Source organism: Diceros bicornis, chromosome 13, assembly GCF_020826845.1.
Source record: "Diceros bicornis minor isolate mBicDic1 chromosome 13, mDicBic1.mat.cur, whole genome shotgun sequence".
Lineage (NCBI taxonomy): Eukaryota > Metazoa > Chordata > Mammalia > Perissodactyla > Rhinocerotidae > Diceros > Diceros bicornis.
Window position 1 is genome coordinate 31,649,214 of NC_080752.1, and position 15,037 is coordinate 31,664,250.

Consider the following 15,037-nt stretch of genomic DNA (forward strand, 5'->3'; position numbering starts at 1 on the left):
ATCTGCAATTCCTATGTTCTTTTGAGCTCTCTTTACGGATACTGGCTCAAGACGAGGTTGACATAAGGGAAGCCATATTAGAAAAGAAGCCCTATTGTAACTTTGAATGACCTCTGACTAACTAACCCAGCTGGATATGCCCCCTCCAGGAGATCTAACTGCTCTGTAGATTTTACGACCCTTGCTTGTGCATGTACGTCCCAGCTGCCATAAGTTGATAATTTTGTTCTTTTGAGTTCCTTAGGAATGTGATGACCCCCGAACAGAGAGCCTATGCTGATAGCCATCATCAATGACAACTGAAAGATCTGGTGTGGCACTCCCAGTCTGTAACACCAGAGGGTCAACATTCCTAACCCCCTCCCCTGTAACCCACTGGCCTATATAACTGCTGTAATGTTTTGTGCCCCCTTAAGATGGTTCTTTTGGACATTAGTCAGCCATCTTCCCTCTTGCTAGCAAGCTGTAATAAAATGCCCTTTTTCTGCCACCATCTTGCCTCTTGACTATTGGCTTTTGTCTCGCGGTGAGCAGACTGTGCCCTTTGTGTGGTAATATTTACTTCTTGCTAGCCAATCTCTTATAATTTCTATACACTGTTATAGTTAATAATTCCTTATATTGAACTTTTCCTCACACACTGCAGAGACTGGGCACTGGTGAAGCCACATGGGCTACAGGACCCTGTCCCATGTGAACAGCTGGAACCAGGAAGCAGAGCCCTCCTCTCCTGAGATATCTCTCCAGTACCCTTTCCTAATGATGCTTCAGTGGCAGTGGACAAAGGAAAAATATTGAAAGATTCCACCTCCATTTTCACAGAGCAGGCAAAAATGGTGAGTTTGGAGCTGGGAGGCAATACATTGATAGCTGGCAAAACTCAAATGTCCATCAGCAGCCGACAGGACAGAAGGTTGTGGTATATTCATACAATGGAATGCTACACAAGAACGAGAATGAATGGATTAATCTATACAACGCGGAAGAATTTCACAAACATGGTGTCAAGTGAAAGACGCCAAGACATAAAGGAATACTCTCTGCGTGATCCCACTTACGTAAAATTCAGAAACCAGCCTAATGAGTCTTGGCTATTCCAGGAAGGATCGTGGTTACCTTTGGTGGGTGGGGGAGGGGGCGGTGGTCATGGGGAGAAGGGGCGCCTAGATGCTAGAGACGTTCTACATCATGATGTGGGTGCTGGTTACTCGGGTGTGTTCACTTTGTGAAAATTCCTCAAGCTGTATGCTTATGATGTATGCACTTTTACACATGCATATATATGCATAAATTTATTTATTATAGCTGAATGAAATTTACTTGAAAAACGAGAGGATATTTGCACACCCGTGTTCATTGCAGCACTATTTACAGTTCTTCAGTTAGGTACTATAATTATCTCCTTCTTACAGAAGAGGAAGCCGAGATGCAGAGAACAGATATAATCTATCTAAAACCACAGAGCCAGGAAGCGGAAAAGGCAGGGTTCAAACCCAGGCAGGCTGGCGTCCGAGTGGTTCCTCTGAACCCTCGGCTGCGCTGCTCTCCCCACGTCCTGGATGGAGCATCAAAGTGCAGGCAGGGCAGCCAACTGGAATGAGATGTGCTTTGCCCACCCTAACCAGCCCCGGTGAGGAAGGCTGGCCGTGTGTCTCCTACTTTACAGTTGAACGATCAGGCCACAGAGGCCTGTGCAACCATGCGAGGCTCCTCCCTCAGTGCTCAGGTGCTGTTTGAGCCTGATCTCTGCCGAGCCTTTGGGAAGCCCATCTCCCAAGACTTCCCCCTGATGGGCAGGATTGGTTTTCCTGGTCCCTGCATTCCTTGGGGAAGCAGGTCCCTCCTGTCCCACTGGTCCAGCTGTGTTTGCCTGTAAGAAGCCAGGTCAGGCCACTGAGTCAGGGAGCCCACAAAGAGTGGGAGGGAGGAGACAGCCCACATAAGCAGGCCAGGTCTTCCCGACACAAGTTACAAGCTGACTCCCCCAGGCAGCGGCTTCTCACAGCCTCGGGAACATGGTTGTCCTGGCTGGTGCTCCTAGTGGCACCGTCCACCTTTTCCCTGGAGTCTTTGTCTGGCTTTGTTCCCGCACCTCCTCACCACTGATGTTCCCTCTCCCTGCGACCTCCTGCCAGGTTGAGATTTCTGCACTGCACGTGCCGCACGTGGTCACTTGGGTGGGTTTGCCCTCGGGCCTCATCCTGGGTGGGGCTCTCTCTCTCTCTCTCTGTACCTTGCCCCTCCTCTCCCTCCGGCATCTGCTTCCCTCTCTCTCTTCAGACTCCCAGACGGACTCTGCGACAGTCTCTTTTGTATCTGCTATTCAGTTTCCCCACCTCTTCCCTTCCCTTCCTCTCTCCCACGCTCCCATCCTTTCTTCCTTCAACATCAAACACCTCCAGCGTACCAATCACCAGGCTGGTTTCTGAGGATTCCAGAACAATTGCAGACCCCGTCCCTGCCCTCAAAGTGTTTACAGCCCCACAGGGAGTGGACCTGCTCCAGCCGCAGCCTCCTAGGCCCTCGGTGCATTAATCGCGTCCAGGCCTTTTCCCTGCACAGATGTAAGCACCTGGGAGGCGGGGCCGCCTCCTCCACCTTTGACAGCCCCGCCCTGGCACAGGGCTGGCACCTGGCAGGTGCTGACCACGTGCTGGTCAAGTATGAGTGACTTCACCCTGCATCTAGTGTGGCCACGCCAGCGGCTCTGAGCAGGGATTTGGGGTTGGGGGTTGGGGGTTGGGGGTTGTGGGTCCGCCAGCATGTGCCTAGAGCTGCAGCAGATTTGGAAATGATGGTTTGGCTTCTTGTAGGAGGTGGGTAATTGATGTGACCCCAATGTCCCAACTCTGGGTGGGGACCTGAGAGCAGCCGAACAGTTCACACTGATGACCTGTGGGGAGGGCAGCTGTGTAGGAGGAGGCGAGGAGGCGAGGAGGCCACGCTTAGCTCTGTCGGCAGAGTGAAGGGAAGGAGCACAGAGTGTGCCCTCGGAGTGTGCCTCCCAGCTCTGCCACTCACTGGCTGTGTGATCTTGGGCAATTTACTTAACCTCTCTGTGTCTGAGTTTCCTCCTCTGTGAAAGGGGAACAATAGTATCTATCTCTTCAGGTTGGTCAAGGATGAGATGACAAATGACAAGGGTGAATATGTTTGGTAGACAAAATATGTTTGGTGCTGCTGGAATGTTTCACCATGGACATGGATGACTTTCAGAGAAATGAGCAAGTCTAGTTTGTAATTACATAAATGCTACTGGTCCAAGGAGATAGGCTGAGGATGTGGTACTCTCATCTCTCTGATTTATTCTGGTCACGCACTTCACTGACGTCAGGCTGTCTCAAACTAGTGGTTGCAATCCTGTGGAATTACACACTCATCTGAGGCCCCAGGACAAAAAATGAGGGTCTTGGATGTCCAGGTAGGCCATAAAAACCGAGACCTTTCCAACCTTGTGTGTTTCTCCTCTGGAGGAGCGCACACACTAAGCATCAGCTGCCGGCAGCTGCTACGGCTGCTCACAGGAGCCTCTGAGACGGGTCTGCGCTTGGCTCTGAAGGGTGAGTTCAGCTTGTCACATCCCATCCTGGTCCCTCCAGCACTGCCTGGGTCCCCCCAGGACACACTGCCCATCACAGGGTGACGATGCTGAGGATGATGATGTCCAAGTGGTTAATGTTCACTCAGTTCCAGAAGACAGACAGACATAGGAGAGACGAGAATTTTAAGGAGAACAAGGAAAAACCTAAAAAGATTCTATGGACCAGAAATCAAGCGCTTAGTTTAGGTGTCGGACAACCTCGGTCTGAGCCCCGAATCCCCCACTTGTCAGCTTTGTGGCCTCGTGTCTTTGAGCCTCCATTTTCTCCTCTGACAGATGACGATTGCAAGAGGTGCTCTTTGTTGGGATGATGTGGGGATTGAATGAGAAATGCATTTAAAGTGCTCAGCACAGTGCTGGACACTCAGAAAGGGCTCAGCAAATGTAGATTATTAGTAATATGTATCAAATCCCCGAAGGCAAAGATGTAGCATTTCCTGAAATTATCATAGATTTAAAAGTTGTTATGAATGGTTTCAGCCTTACTAAAAGATATAAAGAATAATATAACAGGGCCGGCCCGGTGGCGCAAGGGGTTAAGTGCGCGCGCTCTGCTGCGGTGGCCCGGGGTTTGCCAGTTCGGATCCCGGGCGCGCGCTGATGCACCGCTCAGCAAGACATGCTGTGGCGGCGTCCCATATGGGGTGGAGGAAGATGGGCATGGATGTTAGCCCAGGGCCAGTCTTCCTCAGCAAAAACAGGAGGATTGGCAGATGTTAGCTCAGGGCTGATCTTCCTCACACACACACAAAAAAGAATAATATAACAAACACTATTGATTTTATGCTAAAGGGTAAACACTGCTAGAATATTTTGTAAAAGAGTTTCAATGTCTATCTAAAGTTCTGGACTTCAAGCATTTCTAAACTATTGATGCTCCCATTTATACAACTACTAATAAATTATTATAAATAATAATATATTATATTTATAACATTTATATAAAAATATTGTAAATTTATATATAAAATATATGTAATATTTATATATAAACAATACATGCTTATAATATTATAAATAATAATGAGTAATAATCAATCTTCTTTCACTCATCTCTGTCTGAAATGACCAGCTCTGGAAAATGTGGCCCCACTGTTGGAATAACGAAAACAAATCTAACTTCCTGGTCATATCTAGTGACCTTTCAGAATGTCATGCAAAGAGAAGTTTATTACCACATTGCATTGTTCAAAATCCCCAAAACAGTTAGTCTTCTAGGTGCTAGAGACACAGAGATGAATGAGATATGATCTTTGCTGACAAGAAGCGTTCACTTTGCTGGAAGGAGATACGTGGATGATCGTATCCATGCAGTACAGGCTTGGAGGGGCTCTAAAAAAATCTGAGCAGGGTACTTAGGGCCTCGAAGGAACTGTGAAGGGCAAGAGGACAGGTCAGGGATGGCTTCACTGAGAACACGGTCTTGAGTTTGGATATGAGCATCAGCTTGGTCTCCATCCACTTGGAGGACAGGAATAAAGGCTCCCGGGAGCAGTGTGAGCCGTGGGTGAGCCCAGAGTGTGTGGGACACTATAGCGGAGGAGGCGAGAGCTGGAGCCGACCTGAGCCGACGGGAAGTGCCCTCAGCGCTTAGAGCTGAGTGGGTGAAGGTCCAGGTTGGCTCAGCACGGAGGCCTGGTGTCCTCCTCAGATGTGGGCTAAGTGGTGGGAAAAGCAGGTCATCTCCACCTTGAGGGCACCTCGCTCTCCTCCAGCTGAAGCAAAGAAATAGTGGTTTTGTTTGGAGTTTCCTTTTGGGAAACTGAAGCCTTGTGGGGGGGGGGGTCTCTCCATGGAGGGAATGCATTGGGGCATCCCACAGGAACTGGGACAAGACCCAGTGGGTGTGAGCAAGAGAAGGAGTGGGGCTCACACTTGCCAGGACCCACCAGTGAGACACTCCATATGGGTGGTCACTTCTTTTTTTTTGTGAGGAGACCAGCCCTGTGCTAACATCTGCCAATCCTCCTCTTTTTCTGCTGAGGAAGACTGGCCCTGGGCTAACATCTGTGCCCATCTTCCTCTACTTTATATGGGACGCCGCCACAGCATGGCTTGCCAAGCAGTGCGTTGGTGTGCACCCGGGATCTGAACCAGCGAATCCCGGGCTGCCGCGGTGGAGTGCGCGTGCTTAACTGCTTGCGCCACCAGGCCAGCCCCTGGGTGGTCATTTCTAATCCCTGTGCCTCATCCTCGGACCGTAGAGCCCATTCTACTATTTTATAAACAAGGAAAATTGAAGCTAGGAGAAGGTAATGCCCAAGGCCTTTCTGTCGCTTGGTGGTAGAGATAAGATTTGAATTCAGATCTACTTGACTCCAGAACTCAAGCTCTTTCTGGTTTAGTGGTTGAGAACACAAGTTCTGCATCTTCCTCATTGAAGGGCAAGACACTTGAACTTGGTATGCCTCAGTTTCCCCATCTGTGAAATGGAGCTGATAATTGTGCTTGACTTAGAAGGGTCACTGAGAAGTTTAAGCAAGTTAATAATCCAAACCACTTGGACCAGTACTGGCATATTGTAGGTGAATAATAAGTGTCAACAACTTTCTTATTATTTTCATTATCATCATCCCGTGCTGTTTTCCTTATGACAAAGACACACACTCAATGTGAGGTCCATGGAAGAGACGATCCGAAGTGGTTGAAATGCATTTAGTACATGCAATATGATACTTTGTAACTATATTTCATGAAATATTCAGATATTTGTTTATTTATAACTAGAGTGAGCATATTAGTTTAAAAACAATGGAATTCTTTTCGCATTTGGCAATCTACAGCCTTGAGCCATTGCTCCCTCCTCCGGAGCCCATGGCAGACATCCCTGACTGATCCCATCACTCTTTCCTGTTGAGCGCAAACATGGCTTAAGAATCCGTCACAGCCCAGAGCTCCGGGTGGGCAGTGACGAGTGTTGATGAGCCATCTTTGCCATCTCAGGCTGGGGAGCCGAAGAGAGTGAGGTTGCTGGCCTCCCTTTGGTCAATTCGATGACTTCCAACCACTCAGCCCAAACGTGGGCTAGCCCTTTGGCAAATTCATACCATTATTCAACCAAGAGTTTTTGGGAGGCAATTCTGAAAACCCAACCCTCTATCTGGACACAACCCAGAGCCCATCAGTTCCTGATGAGCCCCGGGTCCAGGCAGGTGAAGCAGACGAGAAACTGTGAAAACCTCATAGTAATTATAAGTGACAGGAGTCACCTAACATCCGGAAAGACCCTAACCTCTCCTAACATCTGCCTTTCTTTCTCTTCCCTTTAACAGGGGCATGTATTTCAGAAGTTGAGAATTTGCTCCATGTCCACATTTGTCCGTTTTGTACTTGACAGCATGAGAATAAAGCAGGACCCTAGACTTGTGGTAACTGACCTGTGTTTTGGGACCATACCCATGAGACTGTCCCAGCCCAAGGCAGCATCCCTCAACCCCGGGGAGGCATCGTCTTCTTCCACGGAGTGGTCGGGTTATTCTGGAGCCTGGGAAAGGTGCTTCCTTGTGGCTTCATAAAGGAAGAGCCTCGTCTACATGCAAAACTTTGCCCACTTCTTCCACAAGAACCTTTTTGGAGTAACTCCAAGGAGTCAGCAGTTGGAGATTTTTAGGGGAGCCCTGACTAAGGGTTTTGGGCTCAAGTGAGCCGATGGTGTGCAAATCTACATGGAGAATGTTCTTTCCTATCTTGTGATAGTCTTGGTCAAGGTGAGGGCAGTGATGCGTCTCAGTGGGGCGTTCACGGCACTGGGGGGTTGCCTCCTCTCTCTTCCTGCACTGCTCACAGCCATCGCTGGTCCTGTCTGTTCTCCCCCAACGATATATCCCCAACCCATGCGTTTCTCTCAGGCTCTGCAATCCCCCCCGTGATCCAGGGTGCCGTCTTCTCTTCCCGCGCCTCTTCACGCCGCACCCCTGCAATCGCTCTCCCTTCTTCACCTCCACCCCTCACAGTCTGTTCCTCACCCAGCAGCCGGAAAGGGCTTTTAAAAATACAGAGCTCGTCAGTCCTGCGCTTAAACCCCTCCTGTGGCTTTCTAGTGCTCTCAGGTGAAACCCAAACTCCTCCCACAGCCTGTGAGGCTCTGACCGAGCTGGCCCTGCCGACCTCTCCGACCGCCCGACCGCCTGGGTCTCCCTCTGCTGCGGCCACACGGCCCGTCTCTCTGTGCCGCGGCCACACCAGGCTCCTCCGCACTCGGAATCTTCTGTGCTTCCTGCTCCCTCAGCCTCAAAAGATGTCTCCCCTCTCCCCCTGACTTTGCACTACAGGCGACCCCTTGTTCTTTCAGTCTGATCTCAAATGTCCCTCCCCAGAGTGGCCTCCCAGAACATCTTATCTGAAGAACGCTTCCTGCCCACTGTACTGCCCCACCCTACCCCCCCATCTCCAGTCCTGACATCATCCTTTTACATTTTCTTCATGGCACTTGTCGTTAGCTGAACTTACCTTGTTCCCTCATGCTTTTCCTTATTTACGGTCTGTCTTCCCCCAACTAAAGATGGAAACTCCAAGAGTGCAGGGAAGCCTTCCGTTTGCTGGTGTGTCCCCAGTGCCTGGCCTGTGGGTTTTATTTTTCGAATGAATGTCTCAGTGCATGAATAGGTAGATGGATGGATGGGTGAATAACTGGATGAAAGGATGTGTTCATGAATGAACAGACAAACGGATGAATGGATGAATGGATGGATGGATGGACGGATGGACGGATGGATGGATGGACATGTAAGAAAATTTGCCCATGTGAAGAGACAGGCTTCTCCCATTACATAACTCCTTGAGATTAGGATGTACTGCCACCTGGCGGTGGAAATACCAATATCTGAATTTCCTGCCAGGATGCTCTCTCTTTTTCAGAAGTTAACTCTGAATATCTCCCATCTACTGGCCCCATCCTTGTCCAAGATCACTCTCCCCTTTTAGAGGCCCCCAGAAGCACCCCACTAGTTGGCTGGGACTGTTACCCTCCCTCTGCGGAAGGAAGATGTAATTTCCGAAAGGAAAACCAGGGCTCATTCAGGAAATATTTACTGAGCACTTACTTCATGTCAGACCCTCTTCCAAGTACAGGGGACCCAGTGGAGGACCAGAAAGGCCCTCAGGGAGCCGACTCAAATGAGGGGGCTGGACAAAGAAAGAGAACAAACGTCAGGTAATTTCACATCGTGACGGCACAGGGTGATGGAGTAGAGAATGACTTGCGCCCTTCTTAGTTTTTCCAATCAGAGAAAGCCTCTCCAAGAAGGTAAAATTTGATCCCAGGCCCGACGGTGAAGAAGAATGGGCCCTACAGAGGCTGGGAAAAATCCTTCTAAGCCGGGCCAGGAATAGAGGAAGGCGGGTGAGGCACTCGCCTCAGGCTCCATTTTGAAAGAGGCGCCAAAAAAATGCAGTCATCAGGATATGTAATATTTTTATGCAATAATTTAAGAAATCAATATTAATGCAAAAAATCTCTGATGAACCAAATATCAACATTTATATAAAGGTAGGATCCAACAGAACCGGGTGAGTTGTGCAAATGCAGAGCAGGATCCTATCTATTTAAAATTTTGATATGTTGTTCATCACAGGTACTTTTGGCATCGTTTTGATTCCTTAAAACATCGCACCAAAGGATAATTTATCTCAGTTATGGAGTGTGTTCGCGTCCTCTTAATTTTGCACCCAAGGCGAGTGCCTGGCTTGCCTCACCCTAGTCTAGTCCCAACCCGGTTAAGTCTCAGCAGAGGGAACAGCAAGCACAAAGCCCTGGAACAGGGGCTTGAGGGAAAGAAAGAGTGTCAGGGCGCCAGAGCAGGGAGATGCAGTGGGAAAGGTCACCAGGACCCAGCTTGTGGCTAGCAGGGTCTCCACTGGCTGCATGCGCTTTGCAATCACCCAGGGGCTCTGAAGCCATACACCCAGGTCCCACCCCAGGCCGGCTCTCTGTCTCTGGGTGGGGTCTAGGCATCAAAAGTTTTAAATAGCTCCCTGGATGACTCTAATCAGCAGTCAGGACTGAGACCCACTTGGAAGCTGCCCACTCAGCTCTATTTTGACCCTCCTTCCGGCACCTCCCTGGAACGGTGCTAATGAAGCATGCAGCCTGTCCCTTCTCTCTGTCAGATCGGTGCTTCACAGCCTCCCCTGGCACTGGCATTGCCTGCTGTGATTTGGGGTATCCTGCCTCTCATGCCCCACCCCAGAGGTTCTGAGTTTAGAGAAGGCAAATGAAACTAGAAACTGCCCTTTTAGATTTGACCTTTACAATGAGCCCCTGCAAACCTTGGCTGCCCCCAGCCTGGGTAGGCAGTACAGCTGTGTGACTTAAAGCAACTTACTTGGCATCTCTGGTCTTCTCGATGGTATTGAGGAAGGCAGCATCTTTCCAGTACTCTTTGACATACTTCCCAACTGGCTTAGCATTGTGTCTGAAAATCCACCGTTGGAGTTTCCACCAGACTCTACGTCTCTGAAGCCCTTTGTGATAATAAAAAACCCCTTGAACAGGTGGCACATAGAGGTGTTTATAAGCACCTGCATTAATACTGTGTAGGGAATTGCTAAGGATATCGCTATTCTAGATAGTTGAAAAGACCTGGCGCGTGGGCCAGACCCATCTTGATGGAGTGGCTGGTGGAGGCAGAGAGGTAGGGAAGGTGCTTCAGGCTGCCAGGGGGCTGCAGGGGGACGGTGCCTGGGAGGAAACGCTCTAGAGGCGCTGAACACAGGGAGATGTTCAGGGTGTAGAAGTTCCCTGGTTCCTCATCAGGCCGTGATGGGACTGCCTACCTAAGCTCCGGGGAAGGTCAGCCTTTTGACCGTTTGATTCTGCAAAGCCTTCCCCCCTGCCCTGAGTGGGCAAGAGAGACCACAGGAAGGCACGGGGCATTGCTGCCGCTTTCCAGCAGGTCAGGGGTTCTGCTAATGGAAAGCACCTAATGTTTGTTATGTCTTTCATAATGTCAGGTTTGCTTGTTCAACATTTAGTGAGGCTTCTAGAAATGGAAAAACGGAAGTTGAAGTCTGTGCTTGCTGCTCTGGGTGCTGGGGCCACCTCACTTCGAGGACCCTACAAGTAACCTGTGTTTGCCTGAGTTTAAGTGGGGACCCGTGTCGATAATAGTGATTTATTTATCATCAAATTGCTCATTGAGGAAATGTTGCAAAGTTACAATCGGTCAAGCAAAACCTATCTTTAAAGATAATGCTTTAGAGCAACTTTTAAAAGAAACAAAATTCAAAGTGTAATAGAAGGCAGTGATTTTCAAACTGGGTTCCTTAGAGCACTAGGGTTCTCCTGTGGCCTCAGAGGTGGCCGTGGAGATCAAAGGGAAAGAAGAATGGGTGAGGGGTTCAGGCCCCTCATCCTCGGGCAAAACCAGAACGATTGCAACTTATTTTCTACAGCGAGGCTCCTTGTATCATTCTAATAGAAAAAGAAATTGTGTTGTTCTAACCAAGTTTGAAAGCCACTAATCTAAGGTGTCGTTTTTCCTAATGAGCATCTTCCAAATTTAATCTTACAAGTAGAATACACTGTTTTGATGCTTTTAAGTGATATGTTGTAAGAACAGAACAGGCGATTAGTAACAACCTCAAATAAGAATTTAGGATAACAATGATGTTTTAAATAAACTCTTGAATCCAAGCAGTTTAGCCAAACTGTTTCTGTTTTTTAAATTCATTTCTATTTTCCTGATTTTGATCCATATGTTGTTTAGTTGGTGTTTCACTGTTTTTAGAAGTTAATTTTTCCCCAGCTTTATTGAGATATAATTGACATATAGCATTGTGTAAGTTTAAGGTGTACAACGTGTTGATTTGATGCATGTATTTATTGCAAAATGATCACCACCATAGCATTAGCTAACTCCTCCATCCCATCACATAATTATTGTTTCTTTTTTATGGTGAGAACATTTAATATCTACTCTCTTAGCAACTTTCAAGTATATAGTACAGTATTATTAGCTATAATCACCATGTTGTACATTAGATCCCCAGAAATTGTTAATTTTATAACTGGAAGTTTGTACCCTTTGACCAGTATCTGCCCATTCCTGCCCCGCCCAGCCTCTGGTAACCACCATTCTACTCTCTGTTTTCCTGAGTGTGGCTTTTTTAGATTCCACATGTAAGTGAGACCATACAGTGTTTGTCTTGCTCTGTCTGACTTATTTCACTTAGCATAATACCCTCAACTTTCATCCAAGTTGTCACAAACGGCAGGATTTCCTTCTTTTTCATGGCTGAATAATATTCCATTGTATATATGTACCACATCTAGAAGTTCATTTTGAAGCTCCTTCTCTTTGCTCTTGAATTCCTATGAGGAGCCACACTTCCGGGGCTTAGACCAACCCTCGGGATGCTTTCCACCAGCCTCGGCCCCTGTTCCTCCACAGCCTGAGCTCCTTCCTGCCTGCTTACCTCTTCTACACCTCCCCCCTCGGAACACTTCCCAACAGCATCCCTCCTCCCCACGACCCCAGAAGAGAAGGCAACTCGTTGAGTCATTGGCTAAGAAAAAACCTTGGTCTTTAGATTTTTGACTTGGAAAAAAAATTCTGCCATTAACTTTAGTTTGCCCATCCCTTTCTCTCCTGACAGGCAGGGCGACGGGCAGTAGCTCCATTTGCTTCTCCTGGCATTGTTGGTTGTTTTGCTTACAATGCAAATAGCTCTCAAGTTGTGTAGTCTTGTATGGAGTGTCTACATCTACGGGAAGGAGACAGAGCATAGTTTTGGAGTCAAGAATCCCTGTCTGTTAGACTAAGGGAAGGGTCTTCACATCCTCCTATGCAAAAAACAGGGATAAAAATCCTTACCTCATGGGGTCATTCTGAGGATTGAATCAGATACAGGATTGCAAGGGAGAGTTGAGGACACTGTTAAAACGGCTTCCCAGAGACACTTGTCCACACTGGTAGCTTTTGTTCCCTGCTTGCTCCTGAAGTACCGCAAGCTTCTTGATCCCCATTCCCTTGTCATTTCCCAAGACAGCCTGAATGCCGCCATTCACTTCCTGAAGGCCTGAAAACCAGTGGGGTGGATCCCTCCGGGTTGTGATCTGCGGAGACAGCACTGGGGGACGGTTTGTGACCTTTGTCACCCGGACCTTGGTGGGGAGATCAGGTCTCCCTGGGTCTGGGCCCAGGTCCTGATTTGCCCTGTTGTCCAGGCCATCAGTTTGCATTTGTCATCCTTTCCGCAGAACCAAAACCTTCCCTTCCTCTCCTGGATGTTCGTGACGACTCGTATGTGTAAATATCTGGTCGTCCACGTCTACTGGGGGGATGCCATCATGAACGGTGCTCCCTGCCCAGCCCCCCGCCCCCCCGCCAACGTCTAGAGGAAGCACAGGAAGTGGCTCAGCCCTGACAGCACACCCAAGAGATTCAAGAGGACAGGCCACCGACCCGTGTTTCCTGGCGCTTTTAATGAGGCTGCCTATCCAGAAAACAAACTTATTTTGGTTGCAGAAAATTCACCCTTCGTAAGAGATGATAGAACCATTGCTTTCTCAGCTTCCTGAGCCATCCTGGGGGGCTGTGAGAATGACATCCTCCCAACGACACGTTGCTCTATAAGAAGTGCTTGGAAGACTAGGGGGTCCCCGTGACATGTGGAGGATGGCTTACCTGAATTCATAATGTTATTAGAGAAGAAGCCTTTCTCTTTCCCATGCTCCCTGAAAATTATGAATGCTGTAGTCAGTTATAGAAGAGCATATAGTAGCCCTGGGGCCCTGCCTAGGGTATGGCAAATGTGGACTGCAAGCTGAGTTCCTTGGAGAATCCTATTTTATTGGTTAAGGAGATGCTAAGCCAATACTTGGCCCATGTGGGGAGAATGAGAAGTAAGCTAAGAATAGTCCTGCTTAGAGCCAGCCCTGGTGGCCTAGTGATTAAAGTTCTGTGCTCACTGCTTCAGCGGCCTGGGTTTGCTTCCTGGTCGCGGAACCACACCATCCGTCTGTCAGTGCCATGCTGTGGCGGCGGCTCACATAGAAGAACTAGAATGACTTACAACTAGCATATACAACCATCTACTGGGGCTTTGGGGAAGAAAAAAAAATAAAAGGAAGATTGGCAACAGATATTAGCTTAGGGTGAATCTTTCCCTGCAAAAAAAAAAAAAAAAGAATAGTCCTGCTTAGCATTTAAGAGAATCCAATCCATGTCTGTTTCCTTCCAACACGAACAACGTTCAATTCTGGATCTAGCAATTGACCCAGAGAAAGGGAGAAAAAAAAAACTTTAAAAATTTCTCAAAAACCTAACAAACACACAGGTTTGTGCAGAGCAAATGCCAACAACTAGTCCTACTGTCCGTGGTGAGTTTACAGCCATGATGCCAAAGCATTGCTTGGAGCCATGGTCCCTGTTGGAGGAGGGGACACCCGATTGTTCCTGGGGTCAAAAGTCACTAGCCAAATTCCAACAGATTGGTTCCAGCTGGCCTGAGAAATCCTGTGGCAATGGAACTCTCCCCTCAGTATAGTCACCCTTGGGCTGGACTAGAGGAAGGTTTCAGAGGAGATGAAGGGAAAGGGAGATGGGGAAGAGGCAAGAGGGAAGTGATGAGGAAAAGAGTGCACTCCGGGGGGCTGTGAGCTTTGTCTGGGCTCAAGTCTTTAATCTGAATTCCAAAATCAGATCACTGGCTACCAAGAGGCAGGCAGGTCCTCAGGGCCAGGGCTGTCTTGGGAACCTCTGGATGCCATCTGGGGTATGGAAACTGCATTCTCTAAAGGAGTAAGGCCTCTGCTTTCTTTCTTTGGTGAGCTTATATATTATTCCCACTTTTAAAAAGGACTTGCCCTGACTTAGCCGGCGCCACTTTCTCTGCTCACAGGGGAAGGAAAGGGGATCTTTGTACTGCCTGCTGGGGGCAGTCCACATCAGTTTTTGCATCGGGCCCATGTTTGCCTGATACATCTGTAAAGGCACCAGGCCTCACTGCTGTGTAATCCCACCAAGTGCTGAAGTTGGAGGCTCTCCCTTCTCTGCAACCAGAACCTCTCTTGCTACCAAGGACCTCGCCTGTGATTAATGGAGGAGGGGGTGTTACAGGTGTCTTGGATCCTTGAAGTGGGAGCAAGTATCAACACCGGCAGTTTGGACTGGGCTCCTGGGGGCATGGGCAGGCATCATGATCTATGTGTTATATGCAAGCAGCTTTGATGGAAGAGTGGGTTAATTTCTGTGTAACAATATTACCATGAATTTAGTAGCTTAAAACAGCACACATTTATTACTTCATAGTTTCTGTGGTCAGGAGTCTGGGAACAGCTTAGCTGTAATCAAGGTATTGGGGCTGTGGTCTCATCCGAGGTTCGATTGGGGAAGGATCAACTCCAAGCTCTGTCAGATGGCTGGTAGAATTCAATTCCTTGAGGTTGTAGACTAAGTACTTCAGTTTCTTGCTAGCTATTGGCCAGAGGCCACC

General features: G+C 48.4%; 1 protein-coding gene across 1 annotated transcript; it reads left to right on the top strand.

The window, feature by feature from the left end:
• The first annotated feature begins 1,167 nt into the window (after positions 1-1,167).
• AADACL4 (arylacetamide deacetylase like 4) lies at positions 1,168-14,521 on the top strand. The gene is given in 13 exon segments (XM_058551924.1): positions 1,168-1,193; positions 2,068-2,111; positions 2,114-2,177; positions 2,563-2,656; positions 6,874-7,027; positions 7,030-7,067; positions 7,476-7,650; positions 12,451-12,643; positions 12,645-12,727; positions 12,730-13,152; positions 13,155-13,206; positions 13,208-13,343; positions 14,444-14,521. Coding segments are annotated over 13 exon segments (1,560 nt in total).
• The last annotated feature ends 516 nt before the right edge of the window (positions 14,522-15,037 follow it).